The following is a 20666-nucleotide window of genomic DNA, read 5'->3' on the forward strand; positions in this document are numbered from 1 at the left end:
CTTGGATCTAGCTCCGCTATTCAATATGATCAAGACTGATCATCCTAATCCTGATTACTGTGGGCGGCACGGTGGCTCAGTGGTTAGCACTACTGCCTCTCAGCACCAGGGTCCCAGATTCTATTCCAGCCTCGGGCGATTGTCTGTGTGGAGTTGGCACATTCTCCCCATGTCATCGTGGGTTTCCTTCGGGTGGTCTGGATTCTTCCCACAGTCCAAAACACGTGTGGGTCAGATAGATTGGCCATGCTAAATTGCCCATAGTGTTAGGTGCGTTAGTCAGAGGGAAATGGGTCTGGGTGGGTTACCCTTCGGAGGGTCGATGTGGACTTATTGGGCTGACGGGCCTGTTTCCTCACTGTAAATTAATCTAATCTATCTAATCTAATCTAATTTAATCAGTACCCTGTTCCAACTTTTGCCTCATACCTTTGATCTCTTTAGCCCTAAGAATTATATCCATTTCCTTCCTGAAAAGTGTCAGTATTTTGGCCTCGCAGAAGGTGGTGCGTGTATGGAATGAGCGGCCAGAGAAAGTCGTGGACCTGATACAATTGCAAGATTTAAAAGGCATCTGGATGGGATCTGAATAGGAAAGGTTTAGAGGGATATGGGCCAAGTGCTGGCAAATGGGACTAGATTAGGTTGGGATATCTGGTCATCATGGACCAAAGGATCTGTTTCCGTGCTGTACATCTCTATGACTCTATGATTCTAACTGCTTTCTGTGGCAGAGAATTCCACAGGCTTACTCTGGGTGAAGTCCTTTCTCCTCATCCCAGTTCTGAATGTCTTGCTGAATATTCCTACTGTGACCCTTGGTTCTGGACTCTGCGGCTATTGGGAGCATCCTTCCTGCATTTACTGTATCTAAGTGTGTTTAGATTTCATAGGTTTCTATGAGATCAACCCCCTCACTCGAAAAAACTATTCCTTTAAGTCCCAATGAAAACAGCCTTAACCCATCTAATCTCTGTGTCAGACCTGTCATACCAGGAATCCGTCTGTTAAACTTTTGTAGCATTTCTTTCATAGCCAGAACATCCATTGTCAGAAAAGGCTACCAAAACCATACAAAATGTTGTAGGTGTGGTCTCATCAATACATTGCATAGTTGAAGCAAGACATCCTTGCTTTTGTACAAATTCTTTTGTTATTAAGGCCAAATATCATTTGACTTCTTTTTCTGCTGCACCTGCATGCTTACTTTGTGACATAAGGACAGATGTGAAATATTTATTTAACATCTCTGCCGTACCTTATATGTAAATCCCCAGTTAGCATTTCTTCGATGGAAACCGCTCATAACATTGTAAATGCAGTCTGACCAGACTGTGTTTGTATTCTAGACCCTTCGCAATGCATGCTAGCATTGTGTTTGCCTTCCTAACTGCCAACTTAATTTGCTTGTTAAGTTTATGAGAATGTTGAACTAAGGCTCCTAAATCCCTTTGTACTTTCAGACTTCTGAAGCTGTTCCCCATTTAGAAAATAATCTCTGCCTCTATTTTCCAAATTCCATGACTTCATATTTTTCCATGTTGTATTCCATCTGCCAGTTCTTGGGCCTACATTCCTAGCATGTTCAAGTCCTTCTTTAGCCTCCCCAACTCTTCAATATTCCCTGTCCCTCCACCTGTCTTTGTATCATAAGCAAACCTAGCAGTTTCTTTGTCCAAACTGTTAATAAATAACGTGAGTAGTTGTGAATGATCCCAACCACTGACCCCTGCGGCACTCCAGTAGTCCCCAGCTACCATCCTCAAAAATACTCCTTTATTTACCCACTCTGACTTCTGCCAGTTAGTCAATCCTCCATCCATGCCAGTACCTTGCTCCTAATGAATGGGCTGTTATTTATTTTGGTGCCACCTTGTCAAACCCCTTCTGGAATTCCAAATCATTCATGCCCACTGGCTCTCCTTTGTCTAACTTGCTTATCACCTCCTCAAATATTTCAAACAGAGTTGTCAAGTATGATTTCCCTTTCATGCAGCCGTACCGAGATAACCATATTTTACCATGCACCTCCAAGTACTCTTTAATCTTAATAATGGACTGAAGTACTACCAATGACTGAGTTCTGGCTAACTGAGCTATAATTTCTCGTCTTCTGCCTTGTCCCCTTGTTTAACAGGGGCGGTACGTTAACTATTTACCAGTCCTGTGGGATCCATCCTGATTTATGTCAGATCATCACCAATGCCTGCACAATCTCCTCAGCCATCTCCTATAGAAACTTAGTCTTCTCCATCTAATCCAGGTGATTTATCCAGTTTACAACCCTTCAACTACCCCAACATCTCTTTAAAGATGGTCACTACACTCACCTCTGACCCTGATTGTTCAAGTTCTGGTATGCTGCTGATGTCTTCGATCGTGCAAACTATCTATTCAGTTCTACCACCATTTTTTTTGTTCCCTATTACTACTACTCCAGGCTCACTTTCCAACAATACAATGTGCATGCTTGACCATCTTACCTTTTGTATATCTTAAAAAAAACTCTTGTACTCATCTTTTATGTTACTAGTTAACTTACTGTTGTATTTCAATTTCCTCTCCCATTTTTTTAAGTTAGCCTCAGTTGGTTTTTAAAGGCTTCCAATCACCTGACTTCCCACTAATCTTCACCACTTTGTATGCTTTTCCTTTTGCTTTTATTCGGTCCTTGATGTCCCTTGTCAGGCATGGTTGCCTCATCCACCCTTTAGTATGTTTCTTCCTTGTGTCTCCCAAATTTCCCCCAGAAACTCCTGACATTGCTGCTCCACCATCTTCCTTGATGGGCTCCCCTTCTGTCCCCTGTTGAAGACGTTTGGGATTTTTCTTTTGTATGTTCAGCTTGTTCCTTAATTGTAATTTTTTTCTTGCCTATTGTGCACAATTTTACTTCATTGTTCAACTTAATTTATTTTACCATGTCATCCAGGGAGCTCTGGAATGGGTCTACCTTTTGGGTTTTGAGGTAATATACCTTGACTCTGCCTGATCAATCTCCGGTCTATCCAGCCCAGCTGTATGTTATTTTTAATCCCCCAAAAGGTTGACTGTCTGCCAGTGGACTACTTTTGTTCTAGATTATTCATCATTTTACATAATCATGCTAAAGCTTATGATACAATGATCACTATCCCCGAAATGTTTCAGTAACACTTGCTGTACTTGGTCCACATCACTCAACGATCGGGTCTCGCAGTAGGACCTTTCTTGATTATTGTAGATACATTTCATTGTAAAAAAATTGTCTTGAATGCAAGACTGTTGTACTCTCAATTCCACCTTTGACCACCAGCCCACCATCCTATAACCCTTGACTCCCTTGTAAATCAAAACCCTGTCTAACCCAACTTTGAATATTACTTTCTATTAATCAGCCTCCACCACTCTATCGGGAAGGAAAATTCAAAATTCTGACCACCTGAAAAAGCCTCAGGACACTGTGTTGCTTATGTTTTCATATGCACAATAATTAATTTGAGTACTTAGGAAGTTCCATTTGAAGACAAACTTGTGCCATTCTCAATACCTGTCTTTGTTGTTTTTCCAAAAGGTTAAATTTCTGTATGAATGACATCTGTTACATGTACATTTTTAGCAAACTTATGTTATAGCATGACTTTTGAAAATCTCCTTATTTCAAATCATTCATCTAGTCTTTTATTAATTCTTCAATCACTTCCAGCTGCTTGTCTGTGTTTTTAGAAGACTTAGCAATTTTGACATGTTAGTGTTGTAAACAAGGCTAACATTTATTGTCCATCCTTAATTGTTGTCTTGAATTGTTGGTGTCCAGGTCATATAGTCACAGAGTCATGCAGCATGGATAGATGTGTCCATAGTACTTTTTTTAAATCTAAGAGTTTTGATCGAATTGAGTTCTTTGCTTGGTCGTTTGAGACCTGTTAAGAGTCAACTATATTGCTGTGGATCTAGAGTCACCTGTAGGCCAGACTAAGCAAGTCGTCAATAACGTTTGTGATCCAAGTGTGTTTTTACACTAACCTGGTCGTTTTGTTATAATTATGAATGTGACCAGTAATAATATTACTGAATTTCGATACCTGCTAGTACCATGGTAAAATTTGAACTCGTGCCTCTGGAGCTGGGGCTCTGGATTACTAGTCGAGCAATATCACCATTCTGTACATCCTGGTCATTCCCCCTCTGCACCTTCTGTCAAAACTCAATATTCTTCATTGCATGCATAGATCAAAAACCCAAATATAGTATTTTTGTTTTATATTTGATGATTTGAGCAATGTAATCTAAAGCAGGAATTTTCACCCCTTTCCACATACTTTAAGACCCCTCTCTCCCTTTGCACACAACACACACACTCGCTCTTAAACACACATGCACAGTCTTCAATGTCATGTTTGGAGCAGAGCACCATTTTTCTCCCTACATAAAAGTTCTCTGGTTGTTGCTTCCACTTTCTCTTGCACATCAGCCACTCCAAGTTGTAACTCAATTTTTACCTCATGTACCAGTATTTTAAAGCTAAAAGCAAGAATGTACAATGAAAATTAAAGAACAGAATTGATTTAATCTCCTCAGCTCAACCCAAAATATGTGTCCAATTAAGTGATTTTTTAAAATAATACAAGTAGAGAATTCAAAATCTGAAGCACCATTGACATATATTTATGGATGATGTTGCCATTACGTAATTTTTGTAGTGGTGGGTTATAGTTACTACTGATGGCTGATCATGGTATGAGGATTTAGGAGTATGGGAGGCGAACAGAAGAGCACCAAGTTCAATTAACCATGCAGCAAATGCATCAAGACAAAATAAGCTGTGGGATACACTTGACAGCAGTTTTTGCCAAGACCAGGCACACTAAATGAGCTGGGAGAGAGGTGGAGACTACTGCTTAATAAGCTTTCTGAGCAGCGATCTTCACCTCTCTACCATCTCATTCACTGGGCCTAGTCTTGGCAGAAGCTGCTGTCGTCATTGCACAGGAGTGGCAAGCAGAAATTGAGTGAGTTGAAATTGCAAAATAGATTAGCACAATTCTCACCTTCGCGCAATGGTATTTTTCTAATTTTTAGATTATTTTTAAATCTAAGGGGTTAATTATGGTCGATCTCCTCGACCCTTGGTGGAATTGTTCTTATCTCAAAGAGAAATGACTGAGGAGTGACCTGATGAAGATCTTTAAAGAAGGGGTTTGACAGTGTTGAAGTACAGAAGATGTTTCCACTTGTGATCAGAATAGAGGCCATAAATATCATAGTTGTTAATAAATCCAATAAAAACTTAAAAAGAACCCTCTTTATCTCACGAGTAGTTAAAATACAGAGCTCACTGTTTGAGGTGACTAAGTGCATTTAAGGGGCATTAGGATGAAAGGAATGGAAGAATTTTGTAATAGCATTTGACAAAGAGAGGTGGGAGGAGGCTGCGTAGAACATTCCATCATGAGGCTACAGGGCCAAATTCATACTTTTGTGCTTTATTACATGTAATAATGGCATTTTGCCAAATTAAGATTAAGCAATTTGTCACATTCGCAGCATCAAAACTGAAATCATCTACTGCAGTGCTTAGGCACAAGTACCCTTTCTATGTCACCTGTCTCTGTTCATCCTTGGTTTTCTGAGGTTGATCATCATGCCACCACACAAATGTCTATCTCAAGTTGTCTCTCAATGATGTTATGAGATCACATTGAAATAATTAGAAAAGGCAGGCCCCAAGATGAAAGTAGTGCCACAGCCAGCACAGAGACTACATACATTGTTGGCATTGTACTCTTAACCATCTTGTCAACAGATCAGGTAGCTATTGAACTGATTCTTTTTGTCTAATTTTTTTGTTAGATTATTTCATTGAGCACAATATATCTCATACTGTCAATGTAAGTTTTTAATGACAACATTAAATGTTGTCAGCCAAAATTGCTGTTCCATCCATTTTTATTCAACTTTTCTAAATAATATGAATTGAGGAGCAATTCATACTAATTGAGGGATTAGATGATCAGCTCATTTTGCAAACAACTGTTTAAGGAACTTAAAAAAAAAACTTAGTTGAGTTAAAATGTAGGGTGACACTGTAATTTCTGCTGTTGTTTTTGTAGCTCTTGGTGATGGATATTATGACTGGTCAGATAACAAAAATTCCCATGTTGAAGGATCGGGAACAGCCCAGTGTCGTCATGGATCAGCAAGGTTGTGGTATCCATGCCATTGAACTGAACCCTTCTCGTACCTTGTTAGCTACTGGAGGAGACAACCCAAACAGCATTGCCATTTATCGCCTGCCAACCCTGGATCCTGTTTGTGTGGGAGATGTAAGTTAAACATCTAAACTGTAGGGGTTCATTTATTAAAGTTATTAGCTGAGACTTAAATTTAAAGGCCTAGATTATAAGCTTCACACCTCAAGTTTAAGCGAACAATGGATTTGTTTAAAACATTTGGATTTGATTTTCTTGTAGTTTTATTGCTGTCTAACACCTTGAAGTAGATTTGTTTTCTTTACTGGAACTAATTTGTAAATGCTTTTTTCTAGGATGGGCACAAAGACTGGATTTTTTCAATTGCTTGGGTTAGTGATACAATGGCTGTTTCTGGTGAGTTTCAAACACATTTGCTGCACTGCTAATTAGCTTAATTTCATTAAAATGATTATTTGGAATGAATTAAAAAAAAATACTGCTGATCCTGCAAATCTGAAATGAACACAAAGCTGGAGAAACTCAGCAGGGCTGGCAGCATTAGTGGAGAGAGAGTGAGTTAACATTTTAGATCCAGTATGATTTCTTCAGAGCAACTAAAACTGACATTCTTAAGAGTCAGATCAAACTTGAAGGTTAAATCTGTTTCTCTCTCCACAAATGTTATCAAGCCTGCTGAGTTGCTTAGGCATTTTCTTTAATTTTCAGATTGCAGATTTGCATTATCTTGCTTTTATTTGAGGATCTTGTGATGTTAGGCCAAACTTTACAAAATTAAAATTAACCCAGTACACTTAACGTTCTTCTTCAAGCATGCTGATGCAATGTTTTGCTCTTGCCTTTATTTCGCATCCTTTGGGGAAAAGGCAGAAAAGTGGAGTTGAGGATTATCAGATCAGACAGATCTGGTGACAGATGGCAGAGCAGACTTGATTGGCTGTCTGAATAATCTACTTTTGCTCAGTCTTATAGTGATTTGGGCAAGTTGAGTGAATAGGCAAGTACATGACGGATGAAGCATAATGTGGATAAATGTGAGGTTATCCACTTGGTATTATCTGAAGGGCAATAGAATGGAAAAGGGAGAACTGCAGTGAGGCCTGAGTAACCTTGGTTGCTGAAAGTAAATACAGCATGTGGTGAAACACGTGATATTATAGCCTTCAGAACTTTAATAACTGTTCATGGATTGAAAGAATCACCAAACTATAAACTTGCATGCAGAAAGAAGCAACATTAACTGCCTGGAATAAACTCTTCAGGACAAACTTGTCAGGGATTTGAAAGCAATTAGTCATGTTACACAAAAGGGGGAGTGGAGATATATGAAAAAAAACTGCTTTGACGCCTGCGGATAAACTGTATGCTGTATTGCCACAAAGGACAACCGATTCCCCAGAAGAAGAATTTAAGAAGTTAATCAAACAGTTGAACAAACAGTTAAGGCCAAGTGTAACAAGGAACAAAAAAGCTACTTCTGACAAGGTGGCAAGCTGCAGACTTGCAGTAATTTTGATGAAATAACTTAAAGAATCATCATTAATAACTTGAATGACAGAAATCTGTATAAGAATCGAACACCAGAACTCCATTTTTAGCAGAACTCTGGAGAGCAACTGTGATTACGGATTGAATCCTGGGTACTTTCAGAGGCAGGCTTCACTTGGGGTTGTGGCCAAGTTTCACCATTAATCTAGTAATAGCCAAGTTGGGTTGTGAGGCTTAACTTGCTTCCTTGACATGTCTTGTTTTGGTTGCTTTTAGAATCCCTAAAGTGTGGAAATAGGCCATTTGGCCCAACAAGACTCTCCAAAGAGTATGTCACCCAGACCCATTCCCACACCCTTTTATTTTACATTTCCTCTAACTAATGCACTTAACTATACGTCCCTGAACACTATGGGCAATTTAGCATGGCCACCTCACCTGAACTGCACGTTTGAATTTTGGGAGAAAACTGGAGCACCTGAAGGAAACCCACGCAGACACAGGGAGAATGTGCAAACTCCATGCACACAGACTGTCGCCCAAGGTTGGGATCGAACTCTGGTCCCTGGTGCTGTGAGGCAGCAGTGCTAACCACTGAGCCACCGTGCCATTGCTTCATGCAATAAAACTTTAAATCAGTGTTTCAGTACTTGATTGTCTGAGATTTCTTAATAAAGTAGCCAACTTAAAGGTAACTTATGTTGATTTACACACAGCACAGACTAATGGTATGTTAGCCTTCATAGTGTGAAAATTCAAGTACAAGAACTGGCATACCTTACTGCAATTGTAAAAGGATCTTCCGGGACCACACCGAGTATTGTGTGCTGTTTTAGTCTCCTTAACTAAAGAAAGATGTTTTGGGTTATGGAAAAAACACAACAAAGGTTTACCAGACTGATTCCTGCGATGGAAGGAGTGACGTATGAAGAGAGCTTGCATAGGTTAGGACCATATTCACTGGCGTTTAGAAGATTGAGTGTGGATCACATTGAAACCTGTAAAATTCTAACAGGACTAAACAAGGTAAACGATGTTCCTAATGACAGGGAAGTCCAGAACCAGGGGGTGGCACAATCTCAGGATACAGTGTAGGCCATTTCAGACAGAGATGAGAATAAAATTCGTCACCCAGAGAATGGTGAGCCGGAAGATCCCCTCTCACAGAAAATGGTTTAAGCCAAAACATTGAATGCTTTCAAGAAGGAGTTAGATATAATTCTTAAGGCTAAAAGATGAAAGGGTATGGAGATAAAGCAGGAACCAAGAACAGAGGTGAATGATCGGCCATGCTCATATTGAATGGTGGGGCAAGCTCAAAGAGCTCAATGGCCTCTTCCTATTTTCTGTGTTTATGTCAGTCAGTGGTACTCAAACTGCTCCTTGGTTAAAGACTCTGGTCTCAATGGCTTAGTAATCATGGGACTTCTCATTTAAATTATGATATACCATATCTCTAATGTGGAAGTGTGCATGTAAGGAATATTTAAACAATGCTTTAAAAGGGCATTTTTCCAAATTTTAGTGACCTTAATGTATCTGCTTTTCATTGCAGTATCTGCCAACGTTCGGTGTAGACCAGAGCAAGCAGGGAAGGACGGGGGACAAGGCTGAAGCAGGGGTGATGCAGAAGCACTCCATGTTAATGTTGGCAACAAAAATAGGCAGATGGCAAGAGCCAGGGAAACAGGATAAAGGGAACTGGGAAAGTTTACAGGGCTGGGGGAAAAGATCAAGAAAAATGAGAAGGGGAACCAGTGAAAGGCGGCAAACATGAGATAAGATGAGTGATGTATGAGGTCACAGGGCGAAGTACACATGATGCTTCTTGCCCATTTACTCTGCTCAATGCTGCTATGGCAAGCCTGTGATTTCACACTCTGGTACATAACTGTTGAATTTGTCTTAGAGGAGCTACTTTAAAACCTTGCTTTAACTGTTTTGATATTGACCACTTTTTGAATCTGCTGGAGTTTAGAACTCCCTTACATATTTTCAGCGTTGTGTTATACTAAAATCAAAGTAATCTGACTTGAAATATTGGAGGTTTTGCTGATACCTAAAGCTATTTATAAAATGTTGAAATCAAGACTCCTTATGTTCGTGCCCCTCATGGACCTATATCTCGATTCCTTCACAGTTGCTGGGTGAAAATCCTGGAACTCCCTCCCCGACAGTTCTGTGACTATACCTAACTTGCACGGGTTTTTTTTGCATTCATTCATGGGATGTGATGGCTGGCCAGCAGTTCCCTTAAGAAGGTGGTGGTGAGCTGTCATCTTGAAAATACATGTTGTAGGTTGACCCACAATGTCATTAGGGAGAGAATTCCGGGATTTTGACCCAGTGACATTGAAGGAATGATATCTTTTCCATGCCAGTATGGTAAGTGGCTTGGAAGGGGTCTTGCAGCTGATGGTATTGTCTTGTACCTACTGCCCTTGTTCTTCTAGATGGAAGTGGTTGGGGGTTTGGAAGTTGCTGTCTAAGAATCTTTGGAGAACTTCTGTTCGTCTTGTAAATAGTTCACACTGATGTTACTGAGCGTTGCTAGTGGATTGAATGGATGCTTATAGATGTGGTACAGGCTGCTGTTTCTTGGATAGTGTCAAGCTTCTTGAGTGTTGTTGAAACTGCATCCAGCTAGACAAGTGGGGAGTATTCCATCACATCCTGACTTGTGCCTTGTAGAATGGTGGACATGCTTTGAGGAGTCATTACTTGCCATAGTGTTCCTAGCTTCCAATCTGCTCTTGTACCCACTGTATGTGACAAATCCAGTTGAGTTTCTGGTTAATGACAATTTCCAGAATGTTGAAACTGGGGGAATTGAGTGATGATAGCACCATTGAATATCATGAGGCAATGGTTAGATTGTCTTTTATTGGAGATGGTCATTTCCTGGCATTTGAGTGGTGTGAACACTAGTTCCCACTTGTCAGTCAAAGCCTGGATCTTGTCCAGATCTTTTTGTATTTGAACATGGACTGTTTCAGTATTTGAACAGTTGCAAATGGTGCTGAACATAGTGCAATCATTGGTGAACATCCTCCTTACACAGTCTTTTTTTAATTTTTGTGGTGCTTATTTTTCTTCCATGTTGCATATTTAAGTTAATTGCCTCCTAGAGGAGGTGTTGAAACAATCGCAGTCAATTTAAAAGTTTCATATGCTTCTCAATGATATCAAAAGTGATCAAATTACTCATAAATTCTTATACTCCACCCCCCCCCGACACTACCATTCCACCCTTCTGCTCTTTTCCCTGAGAAAACTTGTGTGAATATCTATCTTAAGTATTCTCTTTCATTATCATGAACCTAAACAAAAGTTCTTTTTAAAAGAAACTGATTTCCTGTTCCATTTTCCTGTCTACATTTTTATTTCTCTTTTAGCAGATCCCATATTGCTCAAGCCCACCCTTTCCATATCCAGCACTGTGTTGGATATCCAGGTGGTTGCCTGCAGATGCTTCCTCCTGCTCTAGCCTCTCCATTAAGACTCACGACATTTGCTTCAAAACCCTGATGCCTCATCTCCCTCCATATATCATCCACTCAGCTGGTCCTGGACTCTGGAATTTAGATGGAGCATTAAATGTCTGTAGGGCTGTATAATAACTCTAAAGATTCCTGCTCTGTTCTTTTAAATTTGCATGAAAAGTTTTTGATTTCAAGCCTGCAATATAATTTGTTTACCAGACGCTGTGTGGAAAAATGGCCAACAGTTCCTAAATGTAAAAATCACGTGTCTGTATTTTTAATCCGGCAGGTTCAAGAGATGGTTCAATGGGATTATGGGAAGTGACAGAAGAAGTGCTAAACCAGACTGATATAAGTTTGGATCCCACCCAAGTCCCCAGTTACACCCACATAACGCACAAGGCATTGAAGGATATTCCCAAGGAATATACAAGTCCATACAATTGCAAAGTGAGAGCTTTGGCTTTTAACAACAGTAGCAAAGTAAGTTTCAAGATGTTAATTTATATCCACAAGAATGTGTTTTGGGAAACTTGGCAAATTTGTTTTTCTCTTGTATCTTTTGTGCAACTTAATCTATCCAAGAATATGTTCTTGACACAAAAAACCAAATGCTGTTGAGACTTGTGTTTTCACCTTTCTGTAATCTCCTTGCAGATTATTTCCTAAATCCTTTTTATTAGTTTAGTCACCATGCAATTTGATTCTTAGCTCTAGTCAAATTGATTCAGTCCTTCAATCCTTCAGGACATTCTCTTTTCTACAATGTATTGCTTAACCAATATTGCCACCGTCCTCCATTATTCCCTTATTATCCTCCCTTAGCATCCCATATCAAGGAATATTTAACATCTACCCTATTATAGCCCCACACAAATTGCTTATGGCTGAAGTGACTTCACTGTATTTCCCTATTTTACCTGTCCAGTACTTTGAAATGATTTGTCCAATAAACATCAAGTGGCAAAGTTTCGTCTGGACAGGAGGGTATATTTCAGTATGCGTACAGCCACACAGGTTTTTTTGTGAGGAAAGTTGATTATCTTAAAATTCTCAACCTTGCACCATCATATTCCTCCAGTTTTTTTGTGGGTTGAGAATATCTACAGTGTAAAATTCACACCTGATCCTGCTGGGGTCAGAATCCCCATATAAATTGGGGAGGCAAAACTTGAATTTCTTCCTGCACACTGCTTTTGTCTGGTGTGGTTTTGAGAAAACCTACCATCTTCAATTGATTGAAAGGCCCTCTGCTTTGAAATTGAAATGAGCACCTTCAACATCTTTCCTTCCAGAGACGCATCTACTGTTTGAACAGCTGTGACCATTATCATTGTTTGGCCTGGAATTGATTTTACTCCTGTGCATGTTCATCTGAGAGTAGTTCACATTCCAAAGGTTGTCCCTTTGCGGTCATTTCTGTTTTGTAGAATTAGAATTAGCTTTATTGTCACATGTACTTAAATAAATACAGTGAAATGTTTATAAGTTGCAGTTTACAGCGCCGTCTTAAGTACAAAAGTACCCAGGCACAGCTTTTTCAGTTACAAAATCTTAGAAAATGGAGAAATAAAAGTCCAGCATTGTAGAAGTGAAAGTTCAAAACAACAGTCTTTCAACCCAGATCACACCGAGGCCATACCAGGCTGAGAGTACTGCTGGAAAACTGCCATGCCAGGCTGAGAGGAAGCCAAACCATGCCGTGCCAGGGAGCTACTGTGCCAGGCTGGGAGGACCCTTCGTTATGTCTACGCTGAGGCCGGGGTTGACCATACTCCGTAAGAACACAATCCTGCTGAATTTCAGAACACCAGTTCATGAAAGCATCTCAGCACAGTGCAGAAAGCATTTAAATATGATCAGATGTCCAAAACGGCGCACACACTGCCGAATCTAGTCAGTATCGGAAAACTTCCTAATGAGGATTACATGTAGAGATAGAAGACCTTCAAGTCAGCTGTTCCCCTCACTGGTGACTTGCTGGTGCAACTCGGCCAATTACACACGTGGAAATAGCTCAAGCTCAGACTTGTAGTTAGAGCATGGAAACAGACCCTTCGGTTCAACTTGTCGAGGCTGACCAGGTTTCCTAAATTAATCCAGCTCCAGCATTTGGCCCATATCCCTCTAACCCTTATTCATATACCCATTCAGATACCTTTTAAATGTTGTAATTGGACCAGCCTCCAATACTTCCTCTAGGAGAAAGTGAGGACTACTGTTGCTGGAGATCAGAATCAAAAAGTGTGTTGGAAAAGCACAACAGATCAGGCAGCATCTGAGGAGCAGGAAAGTCAACGTTTTGACCATAAGCTCTTCAGGAATGTTGGGGGTGGGGGAGAGACTTGTCACTACAGCCACCATCACCATGACAAACGATGACATCCCTTGCGCCTCCGCCGCCCCACAGCCACTGCCAACTATACTGTTTCTGTGATCGCTCCCATGACCACGGCCTCTGTTATCGCCGCCAAGACAACTGCCTCCGTAATCACTGCCAGAACCATCGCCACCGAAACCACTGCGAAAGCTATCTGTCACATCACTTCCACACCTGTGGTTGCCACTGCCTCGCCACTTCAGCCCCCACTGATGTCATGCACTGGGACACCATCAATGAAAACGCAGCCACTGCCAAAGACATAGCAAATATCACACGGAACGTCACTTCACCCCCCCAACCATCCCTCCTTCCCCCCCCGCGCCCCCAATCCCCGCAACCTTCAACCTCCCCTCACTGAGGATGAATGATCAGTCATCAGTATAGGCCTTACCACTACTCCCACTACTCTCCCAGACCAATGAATTCAACACGCGGCGAGACATCGAATTCTTCTTCTGCCGTGTCTGTGCTTATTTTTCCATAGGGACTTCCAATTGCCCTCCAAAGACCCCCTTCTCACTCCTCCACCATACTCCATCCACTTGGACACCCCGTGCTGATCTATTATCCGCCCTTGATCTCTTCATTTCCAACTGTCAACGTGACATTGACTGCCTTAACCTATCCACCCCTCTCACCAATTCTAACCCCTCACCCTCGTAATGAGCAGCCCTACGCCCCTTCTGCTTCAAAGTCTACCTCACCATCAAACCAGTGGGCAATGGAGTTTGCTGCACTGACCTGAAAACCACTGAAGCTAAGCGACACCTCACAGACACCTCCTCCTACTGCCCCCTTGATCATGATCTCCCCTCCCATCACCAAACTTGTCATCTCTCAGACCATCCACAATCTCATTACCTCAGGGGATTTCCCATCAACAGCCTCCAACCTGAGTTGGAACAGTCCATCTTCCGCAGTTACACCAGCACCATTTCCCACATTTTCCTCCACTACGTTGATTGGCGTCATTGAACAGTTCAACTTAACGAACATCTTCCACCTGTTCACTTGGACCATCTTCGACACCTCCCTCCCCTTGACCCCTCCATCTCCCATTTCTGGCAACTGACTCAACACAGACATCATCATCAAATGCACCGACTCCCACAGCTACCTGGACTACACCTCCCCCCTATACCACCACTACCCACCCCCAGTCCCCATAAAAATGCTATCTCTTACTCCCAATTCCTCTGCCTCCACCGCATCTGTTCCGAGGAGGACCAATTCCACTCCAGAACATCCCAGAAGGTCTCCTACTTCAAGAACGCCAATTTCCCCTCCCACATGGTCAACAATGCCCTCCAGTGCATTGCCTCCACTTCCTGCATCTCTACCCTTGAATGCTATTCTTCCAATCACAACAAAGACAGTGCCCCCCCCCCCCGGCCAATTCCACCCCACCAATGTCTGGATACAACACATCATCCTCCAGCATTTCTGCAAACCTCCAGTCAGACCCCACCACCAGAGAGATATTTCCCTCCCTACCCCTTTCAGCATTCCGCAGAGACCATTCCCTCCACGACTCCCTCGTTAGGTCCACTCCCCCTGCCAACCCACCCTCAACTCCTGACACTTGCAAGTGTTGTAGAACCTGCACCCACGCCACTCCCTCTCCTCCATCCAAGGCCCCAGAGATTTTCCTGCATATCCAAGCACCTCATCTAGTGTGTCCATTGCTCTTAATGATATCAACTCTACATTGGGGAGACAGGGCGCCACATTGTAGAACATTTGAGAGGACATCTCTGGGACATGCACTAAATGGGGCCTCATGGTGGCTCGGTGGTTAGCACTGCTCCTTCACAGCGCCAGGGATCCGGGTTTGATTCTGGCCTCGTGCGACTGTCTGTGTGGAGTTTGCACATTCTCCATGTCTGCGTGGGTTTCCTCCGAGTGCTCTGATTTCTTCCCACAGTCCAAAGCTGTGCAGGTTAGGTGAATTGGCCAAGCTAAATTGCCATAATGTTCAGGGATGCGTAGGTTAGGTGCATTAGTCAGGAAAAATGTTTTTTGGAAGAATGTTACAGGTTGGAGGGGGACTTGATTAAACTGCAGAATTGGGCTGAGAGGTGGCAAATGGAGTTCAATGCAACTAAATGTGAGATGATGCACTTTGGGAAGAATAACAGGAAGGCAGAGTACTAGGTCAATGGAAAGATTCTTGGTAGTGTGGATGTGCAGAGGGATCTTGGAGTCCATATACATAGATCCTTGAAAGTTGCCACCCAAGTGGATAGTGCTGTTAAGAAGGCATACAGTGTGTTAGGTTTCATTCGTAGAGGGATTGAGTTCCGGTTCTGCAATATCATGCTGCAACTATACAAAACACTGGTGCGGCCACACTTGGAATATTGTGTACAGTTCTGGTCCCCATATTTCGGGAAGGATGTGGAAGCATTGGAAAAGGTGCAGAGGAGATTTACCAGGATGTTGCCTGGTCTGGAGGGAAGGTCTTATGAGGAAAGGCTGAGAGGCTTGTATCTGTTCTCATTGGAAAGAAGAAAGCTAAAAGGGGATTTGATAGCGACTACAAGATGATCAGAGGATTAGATAGGGTAGACAGTGAAAGTCTTTTGCCTAGGATGATGTCAGCTTGTACGAGGGGGCATAACTACAAAGTGAGAGGTGATAGATTTAAGACAGATGTCAGAGGCAGGTTCTTTATGCAGAGAGTGGTAAAGGAGTGGAATGCCCTACCTGCTAATGTAGTCAACTCAGCCACATTAGGGAGATTTAAATAATCCTTAGATAAGCACATGGATGATTTTAGGATAGTGTAAGGGACGAGCTGAGAATAGTTCACGGGTCGGCACAACATCAAGTGCTAAAGGCCCTGTTCTGCGCTGTATTGTTCTATGTTCTATGTAATAGGGCAGGGTAAGGGTCTGGGTGGGATACTCTTTGGTGGGTTGGTGTGCACTTGTTGGACCGAAGGGCCTGTTTCCATACTGTAGGAATTGTAATTGTAATTCTAATTCTAAATATCCCCAATGTCCTGTGGCCAATCACTTCAACTCTCCGTACCACTCCGCCAAGGACATGTAAGTCCTGGGCCTCCTGCACCATCAAATCCTAGCCACCTGACGACTGAAGGAAGAACACCTCATCTTCCGCCTTGGGACCCTCCAACCACACGGAATCAATGTCAACTTCATCAGTTTCTTCATCTCCTCACCCCCCCACCCCCCCCCCCAGCCTCTGATCTTATCTCAGATCCAACCTTCCAACTCAGCATTGCCCTCTTGAACTATCCTACCTGTCCACTTTCCTTCCCACCTATCTGCTCCACCCTATACTCTGACCTACCTTCATCCACCGGTTGCATTGCTAGCTACCTTCCTCCTAGCCTCACCCCCATCCGATGTATCGCTTAAACCCCACTCCCAATTCAGGTTGTTCAAAAGGTATTTTCCTTTAACAAATTAATGCTTGGCTAATGTGAAAGCTATCAGGAAAAGTATTTCAAAAATCTGAATCAGCAAGGAAGTAACAAAATGTTTCCTGTGCTATAGCCATTGAAGAGGCAGTTTCAGTTCAGATTTAAATCTCAAATATTCATGGGACTCAAATGCAGAATATATTAAAATATGTTCTCCAAATGAAACTTCCCGAATAAAACAGTTGGAATTACTGTGACAACTTTGGTAGCGATCGACATTCTTTGAATTTGCAGTATGAACAGGGCCAATGAAGTCTTAAAAATAATTAACAGAACTTGGTGGGCGGCACGGTGGCACAGTGCCTCACAGCGCCAGAGACCCGGGTTCAATTCCCGCCTCAGGCGACTGACTGTGTGGAGTTTGCATGTTCTCCCTGTGTCTGCGTGGGTTTCCTCCGGGTGCTCCGGTTTCCTCCCACAGTCCAAAGATGTGCAGGGTCAGGTGAATTGGCCATACTAAATTGCCCGTAGTGTTAGGTTAGGGGTATGGGTGGGTTCGCTTCGGCGGGTCGGTGTGGACTTGTTGGGCCGAAGGGCCTGTTTCCACACTGTAATGTAATCTAATCTAATCTAAACTGAAACAACTCAGCCTCAAGTTCTAATATTCTTTAAAAATCTTAACAAAACATCAAAATTAAAATGTACTCTTTGAGAACACTGCGTTAAAAACACAGCAGCAGCAAAGATATTATAATACAATACTCTCATCATGGCCACTGATCCAATTGTTTTATTAAAATAGGCATTGTAGAAATTCACACAAGTGAGGCGCTCAAGGCACTCAATCAACTTGTTTTGAGGTTACAAGTTTGATAATTTTAGAAAGGACAAAGTTGTATAATTTCAATGTAAAAACAAAATCTGCCCTATACATAGCCCACAAAACACATTGAATTGAGATCCTGATTCACATAAGGCCAAACAGTGACCTAAAAGGATTTTCTGAACCATTTATTTTAACAAACCAAAATATTTAAATATCAAACACTCTCAGCATGGCACAATTTACATTGAAACATTCCCCCTTGACCCAAGTATTAGTACAACCTTCATTTCAGTGTTTCTTGTTTTTTTTTTGAAGAGCCTCTGGTCAGAATTCTTCTCATTTTTAATACAAGGTAGAAGCGCGCACATTTGACACCCCCTTCAGTTCACCCTGTGATGATTCATGAAATGAAAAACGACGAGTGAAAAAGGTGGAGGAGGTGACCCCAAGAGATCCACACCAGAGTCGGACAAGACTAAATCACATCTGCAGACTCCCAATTAACCACCACAGCACAGAAAAAAAACCCAAACATTGGTCCAAAATTCCCAAAGCTCTACAAACCCCACACCACCTGATGTGCGCAAACAAAAAGATCACTAAAACGTCCTCTCCTTGGTGGAAACTGGACAGAGGAATGCCACCCAGCCACCGGACGAGGCTGTGAAGGAAAGAAAGACCAGCTGTACTCTCTGAGAAGATGTTTCAAGCCAATTCTGGATATATATATAACATATTAGTGTTGACACTTCTTAATCAGAAATAGTTTGCATTGTCTTTCTAAGGCAATTTGAGATAATGTGTTGAAGTTGCAAATATCACATGGCCCTTTGGAAACTAAAAAACTGAGTTCCATGTGAGTGTCCCTTCGAAACAAAATATTGGTTCCAGAGGGCTCTACAAGAGTTTAGTTCAGGTTTGATGTTCTGAATACAATATGAGCTATAAAACCTTTCATTGAAAGAAAATATTTTTACCAATTGCAAATTAAATCTTACATTTTTGTAAAGACTAAATTTACTTTATCAATACAGGGGAACCTCAATTATCCAAATGAGACGGGCGGGTACTATTTCGTTCGGATAATTGATTATTTGGTTAATTGATTCAATGCCTTTCTTCTTGGACTCGGTGTTTTCTGTAAAGTCTGCTCCCTGTTCAGGAGATAAGGCAGCATCACAGCACGCATGCAAGCCCCCTTCCAACGTTGCCCCCCCCCCCAACACCCCCCCACTCAGCCCCAAACCCATCCAACACAGCCCCCCGTCCAACACCACCCGCCTGCCCCCCCCCCCCCCAACACGATCCAACACCGCCTCCGGTCCATCTGGCTGCAAACCCTGTCTCCTCCCCCCGTGCGCATGTCCACCTGCTGTCCCAGACAGCCGGACTGGACACCAACAATAAGACTATTGCCTTTTGGGTGGTGAGACTCCAAATAGCGCGCGCACACAATCTTTTACTGCAACTTTTTGACAGGTTCCACCTTTGCCCTGTACAGGGCAATGTTGGAGAGATTATCTGGGGAAAGGGGGTTTAGGGTGCATGCCTGTGTAGAATTCCAGAGAAAGTGCGGGAAGCAAGAGAGAGAGAGAGAGAGGGTGGGAGGTCAGTTATTTAGAGATAGTGCCTGCATTGTTCTTGGCAGCACTTGTAATCACTGTAAACAAAAGATGCGATCAGTGTTGGGCACACATCTTTGATGTAATGTTTCTGTTGGGATCTCGAGATTTTCTTCAGATAATCCGATTTTTGGATAATTGGTATTTGGATAATCAAGGTTTCTCTGTAATGCTTTGACTGAAGCTTAGTTAAACTGCAAAGAATTTCAACAACTCATACAATATAAAGAAATTGGGATTATTGTGATTGATATGAACTCTGATTTGCACATCTGACATCAAATAATTAAACATGAACTTTGATTTGTACTCAACATTTCTGTTAACTGTTTAACAGGAACTTGGAGCAGTATCTCTCGATGGTTACTTTCATTTATGGAAAGCAGAAGGCAATTTAACAAAGGTATGTTTCCTTTGTTTATTAAATTTGCTGTAAAATAACATACAAAAATTATATTTTCGAAGAGGTAACTTACTGGTCACAAATTAATTTGTTTGACTAATCTTGAAACAATTATTTTGTATTATATATTGCTAGATAATAAATTAAATAAATGATGTCCATTTCCTTTGATTAAATTATTAACTGAAGAGTGAAAAGGATTCTTTTTGTCCACATGTTGGTAAAAATTTTACTGGTTGCTTTTAAGAAGTTTCCCATTTATTATGGGTGTTAAACCACAGATTTACTCCATTGCTCTGAAAAGTTTTAGGGAAGGAAATCACCCTATGTAACCAAGATAATTTTCTCATCAAGGGCGGGATGCTGCGTACTTTGGGCCAAATGGCCACTATCTGCACTATAGGGATCATAGAACATAGAACCATACAGCACAGAACAGGCCCTTCGGCCCACGATGTTGTGCCGAACATTTGTCCTAGCTTAAGCACCCATCCATGTACCTATCCAATTGCCGCTTAAAGGTCACCAAAGATTCTGACTCTACCACTCCCACAGGCAGCGCATTCCATGCCCCCACCACTCTCTGGGTAAAGAACCCACCCCTGACATCTCCCCTATACCTTCCACCCTTCACCTTAAATTTATGTCCCCTTGTAACACTCTGTTGTACCCGGGGAAAAAGTTTCTGACTGTCTACTCTATCGATTCCTCTGATCATCTTATAAACCTCGATCAAGTCACCCCTCATCCTTCGCCGTTCCAACGAGAAAAGGCCGAGAACTCTCAACCTATCCTCGTACGACTCCCTCTCCATTCCAGGCAACATCCTGGTAAATCTTCTCTGCACCCTCTCCAAAGCTTCCACATCTTTCCTAAAGTAAGG

General features: G+C 42.0%; 1 protein-coding gene across 1 annotated transcript in view; it reads left to right on the forward strand.

Moving 5' to 3' along the window:
• The window catches only part of dcaf12 (DDB1 and CUL4 associated factor 12), a 93607-nt gene that overhangs the window by 24918 nt on the left and 48023 nt on the right, over positions 1–20666 (forward strand). The window contains exons 3-6 of the mRNA XM_043687546.1: positions 6093–6305; positions 6527–6587; positions 11451–11644; positions 19718–19783. Coding sequence (XP_043543481.1) covers positions 6093–6305; positions 6527–6587; positions 11451–11644; positions 19718–19783 — 534 coding nt within the window. The remainder of the gene's footprint in view (positions 1–6092; positions 6306–6526; positions 6588–11450; positions 11645–19717; positions 19784–20666) is intronic.

Source organism: Chiloscyllium plagiosum, chromosome 1 (assembly GCF_004010195.1).
Source record: "Chiloscyllium plagiosum isolate BGI_BamShark_2017 chromosome 1, ASM401019v2, whole genome shotgun sequence".
Classification (NCBI taxonomy): Eukaryota; Metazoa; Chordata; class Chondrichthyes; order Orectolobiformes; family Hemiscylliidae; genus Chiloscyllium; species Chiloscyllium plagiosum.